Source organism: Hemicordylus capensis, chromosome 6 (genome assembly GCF_027244095.1).
Source record: "Hemicordylus capensis ecotype Gifberg chromosome 6, rHemCap1.1.pri, whole genome shotgun sequence".
In the NCBI taxonomy this organism is placed as follows: Eukaryota; Metazoa; Chordata; class Lepidosauria; order Squamata; family Cordylidae; genus Hemicordylus; species Hemicordylus capensis.
In genome coordinates, this window is record NC_069662.1 from 70,278,473 (window position 1) to 70,305,002 (window position 26,530).

A 26,530-nucleotide genomic window follows, 5' to 3' on the forward strand; every position below is an offset into this window, starting at 1 on the left:
TTCAGATTGCCCACAAGGGGGGAGTCAAGGCTCCCAAACACATGAACATTTGAGCTTGTCTGTGGACACTAGCCAAACAAGCCAAAACAACACGGATCAGGATAGCCAAAATCCTGCAACGTTGTACAAGAGCATTTGGTTCTCAACTGAAGGACTAAAATGTTTTTCTTACCAAGGACTTTTAGATTTTGAATTCTAAAGCTCTCCATGGCTTCCTTTTTGGCCATGACAGACTTTAGAGAACACTAAGGGGGGTGGGAGTTGATGATTTGCACCACTTTCTTATATTATTTTCTTGTAATGACTATGTGCTATCTATCATTATGTTGAAAACCCTGCTATCTCTTGTGCTGTAATGACATGGACCTCACTTGTTTCACTTACATATTGTGCCAATCATCTCATTGTTTTCAACCAAAGCATTTACCTGAAAGTCTGCACCTATCCCCAAGTTACTGGTTCCCTTTTTTTGCTCTAAGACATTAAGCTGGCCCAAGCTTTACCTGCAATTTTATAGACACTTGTATTAATCAATGTGATTGTACATGACTTGTCATTGCTATCGCTTTCCACAAGCTGATAACCCATTAATTTCCAGAAGCACCTGGTTCCACATTGCTAGACTGTTATTGATACTTTATTTGGGATAAAGATGGTTTAAAACAATGTTGCTTGCTATAAGTTGTATGATCTTTATATGTACACCTTACTGTTATGTATAAAACTTTTTTCTATATCAAATCATGCCAGATATGGGTGGTTAAGGATATGTGTGGGTGATGTATAGAATTATAATAATTATGTTTGTAGCTCTAGGATGTTGTATGCAATGTATCTAGTTTTATTGCCATATGTACAGCCCATTTAGCACATACCATTTCTGTAAAAACTATGCTTAATGCATCACAAATGTTTAAGGCATCCCAAAACCACATGTGCCAAACCCTTTAGCCACAGGAAACACAGAGTTCCATCTAAGAGTTTATGCTATTATTAATATTTCCAAACAGTTAGAACTTTCATTTAACTAATATGGAGAGCCTATTGATTTATGGGCAAGGAAGGTAATTCTGCCACAATGTAAGACCCATACATATAGCTGTACCTTTACAAACCTTAATTAAGGCATCCTGAAGATTCAGGATGATACAGTGTTTAAGGGGGGAATTGACGTGTTTTAGAAAACCAAAGTAACTCCATTTTACTTAGAATACCTCACTCAAACTTAAAGTAAGCCCAGCCCAGCTCAGGCCAGCGCAAGGACACGGCCTCACATGATCAACGTCATTTCTCCACTAAATTGTATCTAAAGAAACTTGGTTCGCACCAGATGAATGCTCACTGTTCTTTGCTGACAGTTAAAGAAAACAGGATGTAACCAAATAAGGAGTGATCACCAGATGAACAATGAATCTTTCGCATGCGTACTAGATACTTAGTCCACCATTTTGTTGCCAAGCATACTATGTCTAGGGTGTCAACATCATTCAGATTGTCTGTATAAATGTAAGATGCACCTATAACCAATTTGTATTTCAATGCAGAGCAATAGCCCATTGATTTACCTTGCTGGCTGCAGCAACAAATAAAATTGCCTCTAATTGATTCCCACTGAGTCTGTTTGATTGGCAAAAAGGCGGACCCAGGGACGAACCGGTATTCACATCAATTGAATGAAAATAAATAAAATATTCTTGTTCCAGAAGTTTTTGTAATTTTCTGCCCTGAAACAAGCCACTTATAAGCCTTTTTAGATGATTTTTGTTTTTAAAGCCAGCACATTTTCCAGTCTGTTTTCAATTAAATATTCAGAGACTTCTCAGTCTCGCCCCCCCCCACCCACCCCCATATCTTACTTTTATTTTTATTTTTTATTTATTTTTTACCCTGCAAAAACAGCTAAATGTGAAAAATCCATCAGAAGATACAACATAAGTCATTGTACTCCACCGCTGACTTGCAATTTCATACAGTGACATGCCCAGAAGAGCCAGCATAGTGTAGTGTTTAGAGTGTTGGACTAGGACCAGGAAGACCCGAGTTTGAATCCCCTTTCCACCATGAAACTCACTGGGTGACTCTGGGCCAGTCATATCTCTCTCAGCCTAAACTACCTCACAGGGTTGTCGTGAGGATAAAAAAAGGCATGTACACCACGCTGAGCTGCTTGGAGGAAGAGCGGGATCTAAATGTCAAAATCAATTAAAATAGATTAAATAAATTTTCAAAAGATAAGGCAGCTGGGCAATGGAGAAGAGGTAGAGACCACTGTCTGCATCAGGAGCGGGGCCAGGATAAAGGGGAGGACACCTGAAAGGAGGGTGACAGAGTGTAGAGGAGCTGGTGGGAGGCGGTGGTAGCAGGCAGGTGAGACTACACCTGCAGGGGGCAGGGTGCCTACACTTGCCATCCTTGGGCATAAGTGCCGCCTGAGACTGTCACCTCACCTTGCCTCATGGGGGAGCCATCTCATCTGGATGAAGAATGCCTTAGCCCACTCTTTGCTGCCCTTGGCCTTCGTCACCATGCATTTCTGGATGGCGAGTCTCCTCCTCCACAATTCCCACCATCATTGGAGAAGATCCCAAGCTTTAAAGCCAGTAACTTGTGTCTCTGCTCTTCTACCTAGGACTCAGAAAATGGTCTGGGAGAAACTCAGCTAAGCAGGTGAGGATCTGATCCGTCCTGTGGATGGAAACCACTTGGAACCCCAGGTAAGAGTGGGATAGAAGCATTATTTTAAAAATGTGTTTTTATTTTTAAAAGGAAAAGGCCTTGCCTAGAACAACAAGCAGGATCTTTTGAAATGCGTCCGAGAGTGCTTGATGTGCTGCAAGCTTCTGGGCTCTCTTGGCGGCCATAAGAAACTCTGAAAGACAATATCTTTCTGTTATAAGAAAAAGAGATTGGTCTGAGATATATAGGCATGTCTTAGTTTTAGTTGAGTTGAGTTTATTACTGTCAATGCATATAAAGATAGCTGTTATCCAACATCCTAACTGAGCCAAGAATCTAGAAGACTGGACAGGAAGATCTAGGCATGTCAATTTGTTGTTGAAAATGATTGAGATAATAATCAATGCTAGGTGGGTGAATGTCTAAAGAATTCTGTATCTTGGGCCTGAGAATCAATGGGACTGTTCTCATGACCAGCCTAACGCGGGCAAGGGCAGCCCAGCTGATGTTAGGCCGGGATCCCCATGGATCCCGATGCTTCTCGCCTACCTAACCCTTCAAACCAACCCAGCTGTTAGCTAAGATTTTGCAAGTGCAACCTTAACCTGGCTGCCGGTTATTGTGTGTCTCGTTGGGCTGAGTTTACGTGTTATATAGCACAAATACTTCAGACACTGGCTCCTGAGTGAAGACCTCACTTCCTCGTCTTTGTTCTCCTCCTCTTCAAAACTAGATATATTCTGAAATTGTTCAAATTGGGATTTTGAGAGCAATAGAGGGAAAGGCAGAGCCAGCGTGATGTAGTGCTTAGAGTGCTGGACTAGGACTGGGGAGACCCGAGTTCAAATCCCCACTCAGCCATGAAACTAGCTGGGTAACTCTGACTTCCGGTTGGGACCGCCAACGCAGTGGCTGCCTCTCTGACAAGGGAGGACTGAGCAGGAAGAAAAAGAGGATTTTGAGGCTTCAAAATCCTCCCTTCATCATCCTAGATCAAAGGCTTGATTCAATATAACCCACGTCTTCTCATATGCTGGTAATTTGATATGTGGATCGGGCTGAAGAGCACGATTTATTGTCTCAAGTTCACCAGCAGGGAAAAGGGGGTCCATCTTTGCTAATCTCCTGCTCAGGAATTTTAAAGCTGCCGAGCGGACAGTCTCTTTGGCTTGGATATAATTAATGTGAAAAGTTCAAAGAAGTTCACCTCTTTAGTGACTCAGTGATTGATGAATTCTCCTGCGTTTCTGGGAAAGCCGTCGCAGATAAGCCTGTAAGTTCTCTTTTGGATTACAATTAAAGAGAGGACTTTCTCTCTTTTTTTTCCCCTTCTCCTTCCTTCTTCTTCTGTTTGTTAACTACTAAGATTGGAAACTTCAGTTGCTGGTTTTAATATCTGGAAAGAATTCTATCAGTGGGGATTGTTGTTCTTCAAGTTTAAAGAAGAGACGTTCTGCTGTCTTTTTTTTTTTTTTTTTTTTGATACTCCACGCTACCGTGAGAAAGTTTTGACGGCCACTGATATGCTGCACAATTGTTTATATTTGAGTACAAGCTCAGGTTTTTACTTTCTGTTTTGAGATCAAGGACAACATACTTGGGCAAAGAATTTTCTTCTTTAACTCCTTCATGTCATCATGAAAGGCAGGGAGAAACCTCATCTAAGCCAGACACATCTACAAGCAAGGAAACTTTCACTTCCAGATACAAGTGCAGGGGAAGTTAAAGTAGCTGCAGCCATGGACCAGACGTTGATTGAGATGAAACAAATTTCGCAGTCAAATGCAATTGCCTTGGCATCAAATGCCACCGACCTCAAACAGGTCATTTCTGATGTAACCCAAATGAAGCAAAATATGGCTGAGATAAGTGATAGGACCTCAAATATTGATGAGACTGTCAAAAAATTGGCACAGGACAATAAAGAATTTAAATTAAGGGTTGATGTTGTAGAAAAAGATGTGCAATCACTGAAAGATGACAGAGAAAAATTACTGGATCAAATGGCTTTGTTAGAATTAAGACAAAAAGAGAGATTTTTAAGGTTCAGAGGAATTCCTGGAATTCCTAATGAGAACATTAGGAAATTACTTGGAGTGGAACTTGCATCACTTTTGGGAATTACGGTTGATGAGATGGATGCCCAGATTGAGACAGCCTTTCGTGTAAACTCGGATTTTGCAACAAGAAATAAATTAATCAAAGACTGCATAGTACATTTTCCCACCAAATCAATAGCAGAGAGGCTCATTCAGGCTCACTTTACGACAACCTTAACAATTCAAACTCATCAGATAAAATTTTTGAAAGAGATTCCAGCCAGAATGCTAAGAAAACGTAAGGATTACAAATTTTTGGTTGATGCATTAAATGCTAAAGGAATACGTTTTAGATGGGAATTACCAGAGGGAATCTCCTTCTTCTACAAGAGCAAGAGGAATAGATTCACTGAGCTCCTGAAAGCACAAGAATTCTGGCGGAAATACAAAAAAGACTTATCTTCTGAACATTCTGCTTCATAAACATATAACTTAAGTCACTCTATATGGATTATAAACGAACTTACAGATTTATATCTTGGAATATAAATGGTCTGAATTCAAAAATTAAGAGAAACAGGGTTTTCCACTTTCTTAAGAAACAAAATTTGGATATAGTGTGTTTACAAGAGACTCATATTAGAAAACATGATCGGAAATTTTTGGTAAATAGAGCCCTGGGACAAGAATTTGTTTCTTCAGATAAGAAAAAAAAAAAAAGAGGAGTAGTATTTTATGTCAAACAACAATTTGAACCTAAATTGATTTTTAAAGATGAAGAAGGTAGGATATTAGCATTGGAAGTTTTAATATCTGGAATTAAAACAGTGATAATTGGAATCTATGCCCCTAATGAAAGGAAAGTTGAATTTTATAACTATTTGGATCAAAAGATGGCAGATCTATCAAATGCTAATTTGCTTTTATTGGGAGATTTTAATGGAGTTGTCTCGACAGTTTTGGACAGAAAATCTGATTTATCAGAAAAGAATTTACAAGGTAAACTTCCTAAAGCATTTTTTGAATTAGTAGATCATATGGATCTCTATGATCTATGGAGAATTAAAAATTCAAATGCAAAAGAATATACCTACTTTTTGGAAAGATATCAGTCACATTCCAGGATAGATATGGTCTGGACATCCCAAACCATTATAACTCATATGAAAACAATGGACATTCTACCTAGGACATTTTCAGATCATAATCCGATTTGTTTTGCATGGAAGAAGGAAGGAGCGACCTCATTTAGGTGGAGACTGAATCAATATCTTTTGAAAAAACCAGATGTGGTTGAGAAAGCCAAAAAGAAGTTAAAGGATTATTTTGAATTGAATTTAAATCAAGGATTGGACAACAAAATTGTTTGGGATGCAAGCAAAGCGGTTATGAGAGGTTTTTTCATACAGCAAAATGCATATTTTAAAAAACAAAGAGGATTGAAAAGAGAGGTACTACTGATGCAGATTTCCAAAAAGAAAAGAGAATTGATATGGACTAAAGATAAGAAGAAGATCTCTCAAGCTATTAAGATCTTAAAACAACAACTCTCTATGCTAATAGCAAATGAACTTGAGCAAAATCTTAAGTATATCAAGCAATGATCATTTGAATTTGCAAATAAACCAGGCAAGTTGCTGGCTTGGAAAATTAGACTTGAGAGGAAGAAAAAATTTTTATCTAAAATATTTACTAAAAATCGGCTCTCTTATAATGGAAAGGAAATAAGGATGGAATTTTTAAAATATTACTCGGAATTATATCAAGGCAAAATAGTAGAAGATAAAAAAATTAAGCAATTTCTTAGAACTAAAAATATTCCAAAACTTTCTCTTCAACAAATAGAAATCATAACAGTTATGGAAATAATAGAAGCAATAAATCAAGCTAAATCCAACAAGGCCCCTGGGCCAGATGGACTCTCAGCTTTGTATTACAAGTCACTCAAAGATCAAATTTTACAACCTCTTCAATGGACTACGAATGACATTTTACAAAAAGGGATTATGCCAGATTCGTGGAAATATGCAAATATTACAATAATCCCAAAGCCAGATCAAGACTTAACATTAGTCAAAAATTATAGGCCAATATCACTTTTAAATAATGATTATAAACTTTTTGCTGCGGTTTTGGCAAGAAGACTGAAAGTGGTACTACGAGACTTTATTCATGAGGATCAAGCTGGCTTTTTGCCAAAGAGACAACTGAGAGACAATGTTAGAACAGTTTTGAATGTATTGGAGTATTATGAAAAACATAATGAAAAACAGATGGCGATGATTTTTTTGGATGCAGAGAAAGCTTTTGACAATATTTCGTGGCAGTTTATGTGGGGTTTATTAGAGGAAATAACAGCCGGTGAACATTTCATTAGAGCAATTAAAACTATCTACTCGGAACAATATGCCAAGATTATTGTAAATGGAGAATTATCAGACAATTGTAGAATACAAAAAGGGACTAGACAAGGTTGTCCACTTTCTCCATTGCTTTTTATATTGGTTTTAGAAGTGCTTTGTAGATCTGTTAGGGAAGATGATGAATTACATGGTCCCAAAATCGGGAGACAAGAATACAAACTGAGAGCCTTTGCAGACGATGTTGTGTTATTTTTAGAGAATCCAATCGATAAGATTGAAAGACTTTTGGACAAGATACAGCAATTTGGACAGTTGGCAGGATTTTACATAAACAAGACTAAAACTAAGGTTCTGACTAAAAATATTGATCAGGAAAGTAAAGATAGATTTGGTGAAATAAGTGAGTTAAAAGTGGAGAAGAAAGTGAAATATTTGGGAGTTTGGTTAAAAAATAATAACTCTGTGCTGTTTTCAAATAATTATGTTAAAACATGGAACTCAATGAAAAGAGATTTGCAAAGATGGTCTAAAATGAATTTATCTTTGATGAGAAGAATTTCAGTGGTGAAGATGAATGTTTTGCCTAAAATGTTATTTCTCTTTCAGACTATTCCTATAATTAATAACTTGACTTGTTTTAGGCAATGGCAGAAGGATATAGCTAAATTTGTTTGGCAGGGGAAAAGACCAAGAATAAATTTTAAGAATTTAACAGATGCAAAGGAAAGGGGTCGTCTTACCTTGCCAGACTTAAGGTTGTATTTTGATGCTGTATGTTTGACATGACTAAAGGAATGGATAACATTGAGAAACCCTAGAGTCCTTGATCTGGAGGGATTTGATAGAAGGTTTGGATGGCATGCTTATCTATGGTATGAAAACACTAAAGTACATAAAGATTTTTTGAATCACTGTGTAAGAAGGAGTTTAATGAGGGTATGGTTAAAATATAAAAATTGGTTGGAACCAAACACTCCGTTATGGATATCCCCGATTGAAGCTTTATCACGTAAAGAAGTAAATATGCAGATGTCTGGGGGTACATATAGAGATCTGTTGTATTTTCAGGGAAACGATTGTAAGTTAAAATCTTTAACTGAATTACAAAACTTGGTTAGAGATTGGTTTCAGTACTATCAGCTAAATGAGGTGTATAAGAAAGACCCTAAAGTTGGATTTGAAGATCAGATTTCGAATTTTGAGAAGGGATTATGTCAAGACGATGAAAAATTAATCTCTAAAATGTATAAATTACGACTTTTGGAGGAGACTAGAGAGGAATTGGTTAAAACAACTATGATAAAATGGGCTCAAGATGTTGGACTTAATATAGAAATGGCAGCGTGGGAGAAGCTATGGAAAAGTGATTTAAAATTTACTGCTTGTTATGCTTTGAAGGAAAATTATTACAAAACGATGTATAGATGGTATCTAACGCCTAAAAAACTGGCATTAATGTATAAAAATGTTTCAAATAAATGTTGGAAGTGTGGGCATACTGAAGGTACTTTTTTTCATATGTGGTGGACCTGTGGGAGGGCCAAGGCCTATTGGGACATGATATATAATGAATTGAAGAAGATATTTAAAGTGACATTCCCTAAGAAGCCAGAATTCTTCCTGCTAGGAATAACACAAGGAGCAATTTCTACAAATAATTTAACTTTTTTTATGTATGCTTCTACGGCGGCCAGAATATTATATGCACAGAAATGGAAGACTAACGAACTGCCTTCAAAAGAAGATTGGCTGATAAAAACTTTAGAATATGCAGAAATGGCAAAACTTACAACACTGATCAGAGACCAAAGTTTAGAACGCTTCAAGGAAGATTGGAAACATTTTTGGTTTATTTAAAGAATTATTTTCCTACTATGGATCTTACAGCAGGATTTGAAATTTGAAATGCAGGTTGGGCAGATTAATGGTGGTGGAAGATTTAAATTTGTGTTTTTCCTTTTTAATTAATATTACAATAAGGGTAAAATTTATAGTTGGTATCACGAAAAGAGGTGCGCGGGAAGTCAACTTGTAACTGTGTTTATTATGATTGTTATGGTTACTGTTATTGTTAAAAGTTAATAAAAAAATTGAAATAAAAAAAAAAGAAAGAAACTAGCTGGGTAACTCTAAGCCAGTCACTTCTCTCTCAGCCTAACCTACTTCACAGGGTTGTTGTGAAAGAGAAACTCAAGTATGTAGTTCACCGCTCTGGGCTCCTTGGAGGAAGAGCGGGATATAAGTGTAATAATAATAATAATAATAATAGAAGTCCCACTACTTCCATCCATCCCATGCTTCCTTTCCCACCCTCATCCCCCTCAAAGTGCTCTGTGAGGCAGTTCACATGGCTCTGATTAGAACAGACATATGTTTCTACCTGCCTGGGTAAACTGCTGGGCATGCGAGCTGGGTAGGAAGGCACTCTCTGGCTCAGCTCCTCTCCCCCAGAAATCACTTCTCTCTCTCCAGCCTTTCCCTTGCACACAATCCTAAAACAGGAGCTTTGTGTGAACTGCCTTTATATCTCAACGTTTTGCAGGTCACCATGAGTGACTAGGAATATTTCCGGCAACAATACTGTAGGCGAGCACAAAATGAGAGACTCCTCTCAACTCCTGAGTTCTCCACACACTGGGAATTTGGAGGGAGGAGGAGTCTGGCTTTGTGCTGGGCAAGCAGACATCCCTGGGGAGGACGTTGGCAACTATGAAGAGCTGGCTACCAAAGCCAATCCACATCTGTAGACCCAATACATTTATAGTGGAGAGCTGCTTACATATTAGATCAAACTAGTTCATCACTTCTCCGAGGTAGTGAATTCCCAGACCATTTGGTTATAGAAGTGATTAGCAATTGGCAGACTTCTGTCTATGCTCAGCACACAATGAGCTACTGGCTTGCTCTCTCACCTACCCATGAAGGGAAGTCATGACACTTAAATGAAGCATACCTGCAGACTTGGTATGAAAGCTTCTTTTCACTGAAATGACAGTGAAAACAGCAGGTCATCCTTACCGTGATGAGGCAACTAGACCAGCCATTGAAGCCAAGATAGTGATTGGTTACGTTTTGCCATTTGTAGCTGTGCAGACTTGCTGTGGAAAGGGCCTCTCTCTGGTACAGATGGAGACCTGGATATGAATTAAAAAAGAACTCTCTGTATATAGAACAGGGGTTCCCAACAGGGGGTACTAGTACCCCTAGTGGTACTTGAAGGGCTCTCGGGGCTATGCAGAGACCTCCTGCCACACGATGTGTTCCTCATCTGAGGACTGCCGGCTGGAAGCCAACATGTTCTCAGTGATGTATCTATTGTAGAAGGGGAGGGAGGAGGGTGAAGCCTCTCTTCCTGTGCTTCTGACTGGCTGGCGACGTGCGGAAGCTCAGCGTACTCCTTCCCTCATCCTGACCGACGGAATATCAGCGCCAAGTTTTAATGCTACAGTCATGAGGTAGGCTACTCCAGCCACAGACCTACATCCAGGGCAAGTGAGTCATCAGCAGTCTTCTTGAAATTAGTGGGACAAGTTGATTAATTTCAGTGGGAATACTCTTGAGTAACTGAGTCTGGATGTAAGCCAGTGACTGGAGTAAGCTTTTTCATAACTGTAACCTTTAGATTTGTGTGTGCATAGATACACAATAAGCTGCGCTACACTGATGACACCACTCTGAGAGCTGAGAATGTGGCTCTAGTCATGAAAGTGAAGGAGCACAGTGAAAATATGGGACTACAATTACATGTAAAGAAGACTAAACTAAAGACAAGAAAGGGGTACAGCAACCAGCCTCAGAATAGACACTGAAGACACTGAAGTGGTGGATAGCTTCTCCCTTTTAGGATCGACTGTCAACAGTAAAGGATCCAGCAGTCAAGAAATACGCCGCAGACAAGCACTTGGTAGGGTTGCAATGAAGGCCTCAGAAAGGATATTTAGATGCCGTGAGGAGTCTACACCTACAAAGATTAGAATCGTTTGGACAATGGTTTCCCCCATGACATTCTATGGATGTGAAAGGCGGACTTTGAAGAAACAAGATAGAAAAAGCATTGACGCTTTTGAACTTTGGTGCGGGAGTAGACTCTTGAGGACACCATGGTCAGCCAGGAAAACAAACCAATGGATCATAGAACAAATCAATCTAGAATTTTCACTCGAGGCACAAATGACGAGACTCAAACTATCGTACTTCAGACAGATTACGCAAAGACCCAGCTCCCTTGAGAAGTCTATAATTCTGGGGGGAGTTGAAGGAAAGAGAAGAGGACAACCAGCAACAGGGTGGATGGACTCGCTTATGACAGCAATGAATGCATCACTGAGAGACCTGAGAGATCACCCTGGAGAGAATCTATCTATGTGGTTGCTAAGAGGTGACACCGACTTGATGGCACTTAATCAATCAATCCATCCATCCATCAATACACACACACACACACAAACACACACACAGAGACAATCTCTACAGGGTATCTGAATTGAAGGACTGGTCTGTGAGCAGAAAAGGTATGCTTGTTTTTAAAAAGGTTGGGAATCCTGTATTAGAAGATTTGCACAAACTTCTTCTCCCAGGGGTAGGGATGGAAGGTGAGCTTGAATCCTGCCTGGAACATGGCATGGATGTGGGTGTGCTTGGGCACACCCATCGGAGATGCTTTGCTTGCATGATTGGAGCTACTGGAGTGTGGCTCCATCTTGTGCTACAGAGGTCATATGAGGCATTACATCAAAGCTGTGTTTGGATCCAGCAGGCCAACCACTCCTCTGCCAGAAGTCTATGTGCTCCCTGATTCTACCGTTGCATTGCACAAGCACAGTATTTTGAAAGAAATTCAGTGTCCTGAGACGTTTTCTTCTAAAAGAAGATCTACCGTCCTCAAGGCTGTAATGATGGTCTTGAAAGGTGTGTCTAGTACTTGGTGAAATCTCAGAAGTGTGGGGAGGAAACTGGGGGTGCTGAATAGTAGAGGCTGACAGGGATGCTGGGTGTTATTTCTGTTTTTAAGTGCTTTTGTTTTGCATCTGAAGATTGGATTGTAGATTAAATTTTCTGTAATTTGAAATGGTAGACTAGGTAGAGAGGCAGGTGGCCAAATGATAAAGAGACCATTTTCATCATCTTAACACAAATGTAAGAATTGCTCTGCTGGGTTGCATAGATGCATCTAGTCCAGCATCCTGTTTCCAACAGTGATCAGCCAGATGATTCACGAAAGCCCACAAGCAGGACATTAAGACCGCAGGCCTGCCCTGTAGTTTGTCCCCAGGACTTGCTATTCAGACTCATCCGGGGAGATATTACTCAATGCCTTTCACTCTTATACAGGTGGAGCTGTACCTGGGGCAGGCTGTGGCAGATGCAAAGGTGGCCTGGGTGTGCTTGTTGCTACCTCTCTACACGCATCCTCGAAGCTGCTTCCACCGCTCAAACAATATGCTATGGCAGTTTTGATTCAATTCGGCTGCTGCAGTCTGCTGAAAATTAACATCTATCTCACTCCGATACAAAGGAAGCCTCAGGCTTCTAGTCCCGAGGCAGACGGGCTCCCTCTTATCCGTCTTTCAAAGGAGCAAAGGTCAAGTTATGCAGGTCTCTGCTTGAGTCTAATGACCACCAGACTTAATCTCTGCATTCTGAAGGACTCGCTTGAAAATGACCATCTTTCCAGCTTCACTTATCTGGCTGGCTCTGGGATGTGTCTGATTGACTACTTTATCGCCTCAGGGAACCTTCTCCCTCTGGTGGATGGTTTTGAGGTTGTCCCCAAATTTGACAGTGATCATCTCCCCATCTTGCTCCTTCTAAAGCCTTTCATCTATCAGTCCCTTATGGAGAACCATGATCATCCCACCATATCCTTGGCGGGAGGAGCATATTGCCGTGCTAAATGGGTCTCCACAACTGGATCAAGCACTAAGTGAGCTATTCGCCTCTGACCACATGCAGCGTATTCAATCATCCTCACTAACTAACGACCCTACTTCTCCACCTTTGGTGTCCTACAATGCCCTCGTCCAGGAATAACAGCAGCTCCTCTCTCGCAAGATCTGTCAGCTACGTGCACAGTGCCAACAGGCCTCCAAGCAGTGGTTGGATAAGGACTGTGCTAAAGCCCCAAAAGCCCATCCCTACACCTATCAAGTCTATAAAGCTAGTTCTGGACAGTTGGCCGCACAGAATCTCCTTCTGCAGAAAAGACAGCACAAACTTCTGCTGCTTCGTAAGGAAAGAGATGCCATGAAAGATGCCTGGATTAGTCTCATTCAGGCCATTAGAGCCAAAGATTCTGCCATGTTCTGGCATCTTTACAAAGCAATCTCCCACTTATGATCCAAATCACCTGGACTGTCATCTTCATCCAGAGATCTGGGAGAACTATTTTCATGACCTATACAAAGAGCCTGCTGCTGTTTGCAGAAACTCCACCTGTGCCATTGAAGACACTCCAGCGTGGGCACCAGTGTCAACCTCAAAGATTCACAGTCTAGTCACCCAGTTAAGACTGGGGAAGGCTCCAGGCGAGGACCTTATTCCACCAGAGGCCGTTAAAAATAAGCTAGACTGGTGGGCCCCTGTCCTGGCTTCGCACTTCACCAATGTTGACACGAGTGCCCAAATTCCCAAGGACTGGGGGGGCAGTGATCATTGCCTTATATTTAAAAGGGGCAAGAAGGATGACCCTGCCAATTACAGACCCATCACTTTGCTCAATACCATCAGCAAACCTAATGCGAGACACCTATCCGGGAAGCTTAAAGATGGATTGGAACAGGAAAATCTTCTTGTTGAGGAACAAGCGGGCTTCAGGGAAGGGCGTTCCACCATCGACCAGTGCCTAGTTCTACAGCACCTTATCAGGAAATACGCTTCCTGCCGGGTGACCTCCCTCTATGCTGCCTTCATCGACCTTAAGGCAGCATTCGACTCCATCTCACGAGTCAAATGAAGGGAGAAGCTGGAAGCCTCCTCCATTGACCGGCGCCTGCTATAACTTCATCGCACCCTGCACGCGAACACATCACTCCAGGTGAGATGTTGCCCCCAAGGCCACCTCACAAGAGCTGAAGGGCATCAAACAAGGATGCACTATGGCTCCACTCCCCTTCAACTTCTACATTAACTCTATGATGGGCCAGCTCAGCAACCCAGATTTCCACCCTCCAAAGCACGCTGGGAGATACATTGCCATCCTGTTCTACGTGGCTGATGCAGCCATCCTCTCAAGGACCCCCATTGGCCTTAGAAGAACACTGAGGGCCCTGACGCTGCACTGCAGGGAGAACTGCCTGGAAATCAATGATCACAAAACTAAAATGATGGCCTTTGTCAGGAGGCCCAAGATCCACTCTTGGCACATTGAGGGGCATAAGATTGAGCAAGCTGCACGCTTCAAAGACTTGGGAGTAGTTTTCCATTCTGGTGGCTCTAGGAAAGGCTATAAAGAACACCTGGCTTTAAATGTCCAGAGAAGTGCCTCTGCCATTCTCAAATGCCTGCCGACAAGAGGAGGCCATTATGTATCCGCGGCCCTTGAACTGTTCACAGCCAAGTCACTAGCTAGCTTCTCGATGGTGCCCAGTTGGGCCCCTTCCCCAACATTGTGGCTCTGGAACTTGTACAGTCTAAATTCCTGCGGGCAGCGCTCCAAGTACCGAGATGTGATTCCAGTGCCACTCTGTTATGCTCCAGTTAGTCACTCAGTGGGCCAGAAACTGGGAAGAAACAAAGCCCTGGCAACAGACAGTCTATTACTGACTTGGCATCAGGAAGTCCTATCCAACTAGCACGAGAAAGCATGTTTCATGTTTAGCATGTGCCAGGCTCTCCTTTTGATCCTGTGGCAGCAGGGCAAGTCAAGGCATGGCGCTAGGGGATAACTCTGAGGGACAAATTACTCTGCCAGTGGTCAGAGGTGTTGTGAACACTTGATACCTCTAAGGCAGACCTGCTCAACTTAGGCCCCCCAGCTGTTTTGGGATAACTACTCTCATAATCCCCAGGCACAGTAGCCAATAGACAGGGATTATGGGAGTTGGAAGCCAATATCTGCAGGAGGACCAGAGTTGAGCATCCCCGATCAAAACTCAGCTTACTCTTCCGGAACTTTCTCCCTGCCAAGTAGGAGCAGACCCAGGTTCTTGCTCACCTGAGGAAAACTATGATAGCCTCACACCTTCCACAGCATTTAAAGGGGCACAGATTGAGGAGACTGTTTCCTAGTTGGCAGCCTTTTCTCATTACCTTGGCCACCTTTCTGCTGGAAGTGAAGAACTTTGCACAGTCTCTTGTCTCAAAGACAGTGGAGGACAGACTAGTGAGTCAGAGGGCTAGAGGGTCAAGACACTGGTCATCCCTTCTCTACCGCTCTGACACTATCCCATTGGAATGTAGATTGCTACTCTCAGGGACACTTCTTTCCTTCCAGCCACTTCCTTCCTCTCCCCCTTCTCTTCCTTTTCCTTCTACCTTGGAACATGTAAGCTCCTCTCCCTGCACCATGTGTGCAGAGATGCAGAATCCATCCGTATCCAGCTAGCTAGCTAGATTAGAGAGCCTAACTCCTCACTTTCCTATCTAGAATGGAGTTCTTTAATAAATGGCTTTTATATTGATTTGAAACTATGAACTGGCTCCAAGTTACTTTACTCTCAGCATACACGCATGCCTAACCAAATTCCGCTGTGTTGTGCCTCTGTGCACTCTGCTGTAATGAAAAAGGGATTCTCTTACCAGAGAGAATTCCCAACACTTTCAAGACTGGCAACTGGGGGCTGGGCAAGAAACTGCTGCCACCAAGCAGCCTCCTCCCCTTAAGCCCGTACACCAAAGCCTTTCACAAGTTACTACCAGAGGCAGTGGTTGGTGGGGTCAGTGGGGGGCCTGCAGCAGAGGCAGCGAAAGGTGGGTGAGCAAGTCCTCAGGCGGATCTACCCCTGCTGCTGCTAGAGTTATGCTGCTAGAGTTATGATTGTCAGGTAACTGAGGGAAAGGAGTATTCTTCCTGCCCTAGAGGCACGCACAGTGCACAGGTGTCCCCATTTCAGAGCAGGAACCAGAATGCCCTACAAAACCTCCGAAGCTTCCAAATGTTGTTCTGTAAATAAGCAGAACTCTTGCTGCAGAGACCATGGAGGAGAAGAAGAGGTGTGTCTTTCAGAATAATGTGTTTTTTAATTATTATAATAATAACAGTAACAATAACAATAACAGAAATAATAATAATAATAATAATATACAAAAATAATCATATTTACAAAAAAAACCAAAGGTTGGTGTTTTACAGACCACCTTCCTCCCCGCTCAGTAGCGCTTCTTCAGTCTTCGCTTTCTCCCCCCTCGCTTCCTGCACCCGAACTTCTGAAAATATGAAGTAGATAAAATAATTAAATTAAAATGCACTCAGTAAATTGAGTTTCCCCCAGTGAATCGGGGAGACATTTCTTTGTTGCCATTACAATGGCAAACTAGAAACTGTGGGCTGGTTTTCACAATTGCTTTTCCATAACCTTCAAACCTTGCTTTGTGGTTTGCCAGCACAGCCCAATTCTGGCTCTCACAGATCTTTGACAGGATTGCAGCTACACAGACAAGGTGTCTTGCAGCATTCCCGCTCTAAACCTGGTCTCCTACGGACTGAAATTATTGCAAAACCGTAATTCCTCATAGTGGGCTGGTTTATACAATTCTAATTCGAGTACGAGACGTGCCACGCAATCTTGTGCCTACAAGCAAGATCTGCTCATGAGCTATCCAAGGGTTTGCTGCCCAAGCCGTAGGGCTAGAGGCAGGAACTCTGGCCATGGACAGGAACTGTCTGTGACTTCCACTGCGCAATGAGAAGTCAAGACTTCCCCAGCCATGGTGCTCTGACTCTCAGACATGCTCTGAGCAAACTGCATGCTTGATCCAAAAGCTCTTGTCTCCAGCCAACAGCTTTTCTCCTTCAGCTGAAAGATCCACTGCTCTCAAGCCTCTGATCCTGGTAATATGCTGCCTCTACAAGCCTTGGATCCTTCCATCCTTTCCCCTTCTTCTCCTTTCCCCTCGTCCCTCTACTAATTCCTGATCTCCCCAAACCATGCCAGTCCTCAGCCTTCCTTACCCCCCCCACCTTTTTCCATCTCTATCTGAGTTGTATTAGGCTCTAGGAAGATTTAATACACACACATGTGTTAGTTAGGAACACTGGGTGAATATTGTTGCTGGTTAGGGTTGAAATACTGTTAGTAATATTGATAGAATGTTCTGCTTTCTGCTCAGTTAGATTGATGTTGTTATTCTTTTATACTCAATAAAGCCCATTGAATCATTTAGGTTTGGTTTGATCTCCTTTCTTCCTTGCGTCCAGATCCTACATGGTCACTATATAAAAGAACTTGGTCACTTGGTGACACTATGAGACAGGCCTCATTTTGTATGCTAGCTAATGAGCATATTCAGTATATAAATCAGGCCTGGACCACAACAGGAGGAAGCAGAACACAGTGCTACAATCCAAAAGGAAAAAAGAAAGCGTTGCAGAGCATCTATAAGTGTCAACAGTTGCACGCTGAGAACGGTTAGTTGCACTAACAGCACTACAGTGGAACAGTGAGGCAAATCAACATTATGCAATAGATGCAGGTACCAGTCACCTCAACTGTTTTGCTTTTTTAATTAAAATCAGCTAGTGAAAAACTATACGTCTGAGCAAAGGGACAAAAAGCAAAGGATCATGATATTTTCCCCCAGCAGTTATTTTTTTCCTTTTCTGCTGAAACTCGCAACTGCCAGTGGCCATGTGTAATTCGAATCAAAAGCACCCACACCCGAGAGAGTATTACATGTGTCTGTTGTAGAAGTGCAGACAACTCAATACAGTTTTATAATACATCACCAAAGATGAACCATGAACACTACTCGCATAAGAGTTATGCCTTCTACAAAATAATTCAAAGCAATTTATTTTTGCAATTCCCTATTCCACGAAAGCAGACAGCAAAGCTATTACCCATGAGCTGCTGGAAGGGCAAACCAGCACAGCTAAGTACCTACTCTCTTCCGCACCCCTCCCCTCTAACCCCCTCCAACAACAGAGCACAGAGAAAAGCCCACCCAAAGAAAGGAAGATAGGATTTGAGCTGGATGTGGAGAGGCGTTGCCTGCAAAATTTTGTTTACTGAATAAGGAGCACACCTTGGAGTGAAGAGGTGCTTTCACGCAGCAAGCCTACCCTGAAATGAGACTGAAGAGCTCCCTCCGGCCCTTTAGAGCTCTAGGCCATGCCCTTTTGCATGTGAAGTATCACATGATGACATCACATGCAAAGGAGTGTGGCCTCGAGCTCTAAAGAGCTGAAGAGAGCTCTTCAGTCTCATTTCAGGGCAGGCTTGCTGCCTGAAAGCATCTATTTTCCCCCTCTGGAGGAAGAGAAAGGGGAATAGATGCTTTAAGGCAGCAAACGCTCCCTAAAAAAAAATCGGAAAGTCAGTGCTCTGGGGGGGGTAGGGGCGGGGGCGCAGGCTCTCCGCCGGGACTCAGATTTCTGTTGTGCGACTTGCGCGGCTGCGTGAGTGGGGGTGGCAGCAGGCACCCAGCAGGGGGGGATTTTCCAAAACAAACCAACCAACCCTGAAAAAAACACACAACTGTGGTGGTTGGGTGCGGGGCATGGCAAGCACTTGGCGCTCCCCTGCAACTGGCGCCTAGGGCACGTGCCCTGCCTGCCCCACCCTGATTACGTGTCTGCATGGCCCATTCAGTCGGCGAGTGCTTTCTGCGCCGGCCCAGTAGGGTTCTTCCTACCTCTCCCTGTCAAGCAAGGCAAAGAAGCCCCAGCTGGGCCAACACAGAATGCACTCTCCAGTTGGATGCGCCACACATGCTGCTCAGCCCCAGAAACGCCTCCTGCATTGGTGTCCTGACATAGGGTCGAAGGGGTATGGCCGGCAAGGGACAGCACAGCCGGGGACAAGCCTGCCATCAGAGGAGGAGGCAGCGGCAGTAGCAGTATCTGTGTAGGGAGACCTGGTGCTGGCAGAGGAGACCTCGTTGGGCGGCGGGGGGTCCGGCCTGGCAGCATTGGCAGGAAAAAGGCAGGCACCTGCCTGTCCAGGGTTGCTGCCAGCCATCCTACGCCCCGGATAGAGACTGGGAGTGGGTGAAGTACTTAAAACAACTTTCTCTGGCCCACCTTTAACAAGCAGAGATTCCATTTCTTTTCTGACTATGTCTTAGTGGGAACTGATTCATTTGTGATTGTTTTAAGCCTAAGTATATTGCAATGCATGCAGAGCATCCTATATTAAGTCTGCTCAGAGGGGGAGTGGATGGTTCATGTAGGGTAGAGTCAACTGGTATGAGTAAAAGTTGTGCAAATTAGCTACCTTGAAAAAAATGTATCTGACAATCGTACTTTGTACTAGGCTGTCTTACAGACCAGCTCTAAAATGACGAGGTTAATGAAAGGAAGAAGCAAGCCCAGATAACTCTACATTTACTTACCCCATGTAAAGGCGAAGGTGCAGATGGAGGTACGGCCTGATGTACGGATGGAAGTGCGGATGGAGGTGCAGATAGAGGTACAGGTGGAGGTGCAGATGGAGGTACAGACTGATATACGGATGGAGGTGTGGATGGAGGTGCAGATGGAGGTTCAAACAGGGGTGGTGTTGTGGACCTGACAGAATGAAAACAGACATTAAAGAGAATCTGCTGCATCTAGGCCAGCCTGAGCACATTTGCTTACAGCACTACACAAACCAACCAGATACACCTTTACTCCAAACAGTCTGTGCTCTATCAGAGGCAAAGGTGCACCTAGGTAATTTTGGAGCCTGGACCTAAAGGTTTCTGGAGCACCCCACCCTGCAACTTAAGCATCATGCCCCTACACACACATACACACATGCAATATTTTTAATACGTGGGTTCTTGAGGGCACAAACAGCTACTGAACTCACAAGAACGTAAGAATATAAAACAGATGTAAACTTATGCAGATATGCACTAGCAGAAATGTTTCAACACACAACTTAACATATTCCCATCCCACATATCTCCCCCCACCACTCCCCCCTCTGTCTCTAAAGCACCTGAATCAGGTCACAGTTATACTTGAGTGCCTGGTCCATTGAGGGCCAGTGGAGACCACACCACCCAAAACAAACTAAAAAGGAATTGGGGGCCCCCAAGGGGTGTGGAGGCCAGTGTTGCCTCTAGCAGGGATTTCCGGATACTGTTCACTACAACTCCCAGCAATAGCCTTTGGCTGCAGTGGCCTTTGGCTGGGGATTCCGGGAGCTGTGGTCAACAACATCTGCGAATCAATGTTAGAGAGAAGCCTGGTGGAGGCCCTGGACTTCGGCCCCAAAGTTCAAAGTGCCTTGATCCATATGTCCCAACCAGGACCTTAAGTTCTTCTTCAGAGGCCCTCCTCTGAGTGCCCTTGCCAAAGGAGGTGAAGTGGGTGACTACTAGGGAGAGGGCCTTTTGGCTGGTAACACCCCATTTATGGAATAGCTTCCTGAGTGAGCTTCGCCTGGCTTCCTCACTTTGTTCTTTTAGATGCCACCTAAAGACCTTTTTGTTCTGTCGGGCTTTTAAAATTTTGATTTTCAAATTTGATTTTTTAAAACTGATTTTAAAAGAGTTTTAAAATTTCTTTGTATTGCATTTTGTATTTCCTCTCCCCACCCCCACCCCTGCCCCTTTTGGTCTCTTATGATTTAATGTGTTGTATGTTTTCATTTCATCTATTAATTTCATGTTGTCAGCCGTCCAGACAACAATTTGTTATGGGATAGCTAACAAAGTTGTTCATCACCATCATCGTTATCGTCATCATCATCATCATCATCATCGCCACCTTAAATTTATTACAGGCTGATATCCAGAGCAGCAAACAGAAAATCTGCTCCTAACTCAGCCAGATTGTTCCGGAGCAGAGGGCAGAGGCGGATCCAGGGTGGGGGAGCCAGGGCACGTGCTCTGGGCGCCCCCTGAAGGGGGCATAATTTCCATGCCCCACCATCACAAGATTCAACCAGCGGGTGCCGCCGGATGGTCCCGGCACCCGCACCCCCCCCCACTCACTTGCACAGGCTGAAGCAGCAGCACACTCACACAAGATCTCTGGGCAGCGTGGGACGGGGGCGGCGGGTGGGTGCTCCCATTGGATGGTGGAGAGCGCAGGCCGGGCCCGAGAGCTGTCTGGGCCGCCCGCACCAAGCAGGGTCTACGGGGTAAGGATAGCTGCAGCAGCAACTGCTGGGTGTTTTCATGCTGCTGTTCTGTAGTTTGTGTGCTGCTGTTTGTTGCCCAGCAGGCCACACAGCGTCTGCCTGCCCTGCCGGCTGCCTGCATTCTTGCATCAACTGCATACAGATTCTTCATAGGAAGGTAAAGAGCACTGATTGGGGCAGGAAAGAGCAGCCAGAATTGCTCCCCTCCCCCAGGGGCATATCTAGGGCAAAGAGCGCCTAGGGCAAGCACTGGAATTGCGCCCCTGGGGTTGCCAGGAGTCAACACCGACTTGACGGCACACTTTACTTCTCAGCAAGGTTCAGAAGTCACATGAGGGAGAGACATCCATGGATGGCAGAATGTCCATCAAGTGTTTTGAAATATCAATCTCAAAGTTGAGACATACCTACAATCCGGAAAGTACATCCTTCCAGAAATCCCTCAGGGACCTCTTTTTGCAAGGCAACGGATACTGACAGAGGCAGGGAGAACAGTGAACATCGCTCCTCCCTCCTGCTGCATGCACACTCTGCTGCTTGGGAACGTTCTGGATGAGTTAGCAGCAGCCTCTTGCTGCTCGGGATGTCAGCCACTCTTTTCCATTCGATTGGCTGCGGTGCCTTCCCACTGCGCCCTCTCCTCCCTCTTAAAGAGAGGCCTAAACATAGTTACATAGGAAGTTGCCTTCCACTGAGTCAGACCATTGGTCCCTCTAGTTCAGAAACTTAATGGGGTTCGAGGCGGCATTCTTCTCCTCCCTTGTCATTTGGTCATCACTTGGCAATTACTTCTCAAAGACAGCAGCTTTTTCAAAGTCGCTCAGCTGTAGCGCTAGATCCAGTGTCAGCTCCAGTGCCGATGCTGCCCGAGGAGAGGTCCATGCGCTGCTGGCCACACCCTTGACACTGACAGCAGCATCCGGGGACAAGGCCAGAACTGCCTCTTTCATGCACCCATTCCTCTTCACTGCCATGCGGAGAGACTTTGAACTGCAGATCAGCAGTGTGGGAGGAACAAGCTCCCTTTTCACCCTCCTCACTGCTGAACCTGCAGTTCAAAAACCCATCCCCAATGGGGAAGAGCGAAGGAGGTCATGGAGACAGGGAGGGAGGGTGGCGGGGAGCCAGCAGTGGCTGGCAGGTGAAGTGGCATCTGGCCGGCGAAGGGCAGGGCACTCAAGCGGGACTGTTATTCTGCAAGCAGAAGCCTTTGCTGTCATTATGCTTGAAATGCAGAACTGATTCCAAGTGTGTGAACAGGGCGCTTTCCAGATTGCACGCTATCACACTGTCACAAAGGGTCCCTTCAGTGTGCTTCTGTGGAGCCTGTGTTTTGACATCACAGCCCCTGTGTTGTAAGGAAGGTGCCTTTCCTATTTCTGACACCGCCTTTTGGATTTTATTGCTGTGTCACAGCCCTATAATGTTGCATCTGCATTGCAAAAATAAAATAAAATAATAGCTGTGTCTGCCCGTTGTAGGAGGCTTTCCCCCTTATAATGGCTCTCTAATGTCGGTTGAATTTGGCACCACAAAACGTTGCAGTTTACACCGCTTTTTGCGGTGCACGGCTCACAATCTGGAAAGCGCCCTGGTGACCAAATGATGGCTAACCTGCACATGACCTGAGAGCCATCATTAGAAGACAAGTGCAACCTGGAAGCAGACCCTTTGGACTCTCAGTCACAGGGGGCCCCAATCTGGGAATGTGTTGTGCAGCGAGGGGCAGAGTCAAGACTTTCCTACTGTGCTCTATCCATGTGAAAATTCGCCCCACCATACCAAAGCGGCCATTTGCCCCCAAAGTGGTGATTTGGCATTCAAAATGTATTCAAAATGGCATTCAAAAGGTAAAGAACGGGGGAGCAGTCTCACAAAAATAAAAGTAAAGTAAAGTGTGCCGTCAAGTCAATTTCGACTCCTGGAGTCCACAGTGTCCTGGGGTTTACTTTGGATAAAATACAGGAGGGGTTAACATTGCCTCCTACCACGCCGTATGAGATGATGGCTTTTCAGCATCTTCCTATATTGCTGCTGCCCCATATAGTACCTGCGGGGATTCGAACCAGCAACCTTCTGCTTGTTAGCAGGATGACCCACGCGAGTGTATGGAGGAATCCTGGGGAGACCCCCGGGATCAGGAGGCTTGTTTGAGCCTCCCGGCGGAGGTCTCCTGGTGTGTGGCCGTGGCACGGAGCCATGCCAAGGCGCCACACGATCAGAAAACCCGGGTTAGTGGAGCACTCACTCAGCTGGGTTGAAAGGAGGGCTACATTGGCGGGCTAGCTGCCAGAGAATCACTGGGCTCACCCGCAAGCCTGGTGGGTCTCACGAGGATGGAAAACAGGGCTGGGCTCCTTTCGCCCGGTTTTCCTCCATCATGAGAATAGCCTCATTGGATAGAATACAACCATTACTTACATTCTTCTTGGGTTGGGCCTTCTTGGAGGCGATTGTTCCACCGCTGGCGGGCTTGGTGGACCTGGCGGGCTTGGTGGCGCTGGTGGAACTCTGACAAAGAGAGAAGAGCCAAAGTTATGTGGCGCTTGCAGAGCAGTAATAGGGTCTCCAATGGTTTCACAACTGGGTATCATGTCTCCAAGACTGTTTGGCTGTTATGAACCTGGCTGTCTTAGCACAGCGACACTGCACCAATTTGCCCTGCAAAAGTGGTTCCCATCATGGCCAAGATTGTGTTAGTGGTCGAAAAGAGAGAGCCTTAGCGATGAACCGCTTGTATCGAGAACAGGGTACTGGCTACACTTTTAGAAAGAGCAAATCCAAATGGTGTGCTAAGTAAGGCGAAATCCTGCAACAGGAATCAATGACGTACATGAAAGAGTATGGCATCATGTCTTCCCAGGTTTGCACAATTCCCTCTGCTTCTACAAGCCAGGGGGAGGGCACAAAGATCTATGCCCAGTGCCGAAGTCCCACATTTGATTCAGCTTTACAGCTGAATGACAGGCAAACTGTTCCAATGGGGAAGCCATTAACTGTCTCTTGAAGCGAAGAGAATACCAGGGCAAAACAACATGAACGGGGTGGGGGCTTAATTGTTCTTGTCTTCTCGACAGTGTCTCCCGCCCTCTTCCACCTCCAGATCCAGCCTGGGCAATAGAAGGCAGATAGAATCGCCCCCCTCCTGCAACAGCAGGACAGAGCTCAGCAGCGATCCAAACCATTCTTCTCGGCGACCTCAGCCTGTCGGGGAGGAGGAAGCTTCGCCAAGGGGAAGTTTGCTTCTTTCCCGCCTTCCATGACCTCGGGCTCCCAGCAGCTCCCTCTCGCTCTCGCAGGCACGCTGCATGGGCGAGGAAGCAGGGAGAGCAATGGCAGGCAGGCAGGCAGCTGCCTTTGCGCTCCCTTGCAGGCATGCTGCACGGCAGAATGGAGAGAGCCAGGACTGGCCGGGGGGCCCTCCGAGGCTGTGGGCCAGGAGGCACTCGTCTCCCTTTGCCTCATTAGCGGGATGCCCCTGGACATCAGAAACGAGAGCGGCACCTTGCTGACAGCGCAGGGACCGCGATGCCGAAACACAGGCAGGACGGAAGCACACTGAAGGGGCAGTAGTGACACGGTTTTAGCATGTAATCTGGACAGTGCCCAGGCTATGAAAGCGGATATTAAGCACAGCCCATTCCCACGCACGTCTACTCAGAATGAAGTCAATCCCCTTGCGTTCGATGGCATGGACTCCTACATATATGTAGGGAGGGGATTAATGCAGAGGGCAGCTGTTTATATTCAGCATGAGTTCGGGAGTCAGGAAAAGCTCATTTGCAGGCTCATTCTGGGAAATGGTGGGAGAGAGGCATGGCAAACCACCCTATCAACCCCATCATTTTGTCCTCCATTTCCCAAGTTTATTTATGTTCTTGCACATTAGAGAAAGGTTTCATTTAAAAAACAAAAAATAAAACAATGCCAAGCTGCCCAAGGAGTCCCTCAATGCAACTTCCCACATCAGCACCTCAAAGCTGGCAAACCTCTATTGAAAAACAATTGTGGAAGAGACATTGCAGGACATATAGTGGCCACCAGGGCCAGGAAATGGCAGAGCATCATAATCAACCACGTTGTCATCAAACCACTCCTCATGTGCCTCAATAATGCAATGCTTGTCCACCGGGGGGGGGAGACAGGAGGGGGATGCGGAAAACATCGGAACGCAACAGGCTAGCAATGACGTCGTCTAGATTCTCTGTAACAAGTGAGTGACTGAAAGAGAGTGATTCTGAAGGAAAGGGCTAGTGTGGGAGCAATCAGAGATAGGATGTTCTGTAACCCATGCAGATCTGAGAATATTCCTTTCATTTATACCTCTCCCGGCTGAATATAGCCTTGTCTCTTGAGGATTCCTCATCATGCTGTTTCTTTTCCCCGACTTTATCCACACTCTCCTTGAGCCGAAGAGGCTTACCGAGCACTGGAGAACCTGCACTGGAAGACTGAGCAGAAGAAGGGGTCAGTGGGTCACAATCTCGTGACAATGAGTCACAACAAACCAACTTCAGGGTTTGGGGTGGCTATCATGCCATTATTTAGAGGTTTTCTAGATGACAGTAAAATATGCTACAAACGGAGCTTGCCAATGAATATCAGCTGAGAGTGCACAGAGAATCCAGAGCCTCCTGCAGATGGTTGCTTTTTTCTTCTGGCATCTGATGGGGAGGTCACATGGGAAGGAGGCTGCTGGTGCGATTTTCACTGCGCCCCCTGCTGGCCACCTCTTGCTTCTCGTTATTAACCCACCCCTTTTCAAATTCATTTGCTGGTGAATGTGAGCTAATCACCAAAAGCAAGGAGTGGCCAACAGGGGGGTGCAGCAAACATTGCACCAAGGGCCTTTTCCCCACGTGACCTCCCCATCAGATCCCAGGAGAAAAATCAGCACCAATCTTGGGGAGGGTCTGGATTCTCTGTAAACTCTCAGCTTGTATTGATTTGCAAGTTCTATACAGAGCATCTTTGACTGCCGTCTAGAAAACATCCTGGATATATGATCGTAATGCCCACCATTTCTTGACATTAGAATGCCAAAGGGAAGAACCCAGATTGGGGCCATACAGAGGAAGAAATGTGCCTCTGTGGGCAGGAGGAGGAGTCTTCATCGCGGGGACAAGGAGCAGCTTTAGTTCTCGTCATCAAATAGTTTCTAAGTGGACATAACATTCACTTTCACAGAAAAGTGAATGGAAGATCGCCTCCTTCAGAAAAAAGG

At 44.8% G+C, this 26,530-nt stretch overlaps 1 protein-coding gene across 2 annotated transcripts in view; it reads right to left on the minus strand.

Annotated features, from left to right (window-relative positions):
• The window catches only part of LOC128330203 (bromodomain-containing protein DDB_G0271118-like), a 34,493-nt gene extending 8,801 nt beyond the window's left edge, over nucleotides 1–25,692 (minus strand). Inside the window, exons 1-4 of one of the 2 annotated variants that reach the window (XR_008310008.1) lie at nucleotides 25,630–25,692; nucleotides 23,728–23,817; nucleotides 19,568–19,742; nucleotides 16,339–16,441 (exon numbers count right to left, since the gene is read on the minus strand). Coding sequence is in view for 1 of the 2 variants with exons in the window: in XM_053262660.1 (XP_053118635.1) it covers nucleotides 16,399–16,441; nucleotides 19,568–19,742; nucleotides 23,728–23,817; nucleotides 25,630–25,675 (354 nt within the window). In the remaining variant the exon portion in view is untranslated. Of the gene's footprint in view, nucleotides 1–16,239; nucleotides 16,442–19,567; nucleotides 19,743–23,727; nucleotides 23,818–25,629 lie in introns of those variants that run through there. The other variant, XM_053262660.1, reaches the window with a different exon arrangement.
• Between the last annotated feature and the right edge of the window lie 838 nt (nucleotides 25,693–26,530).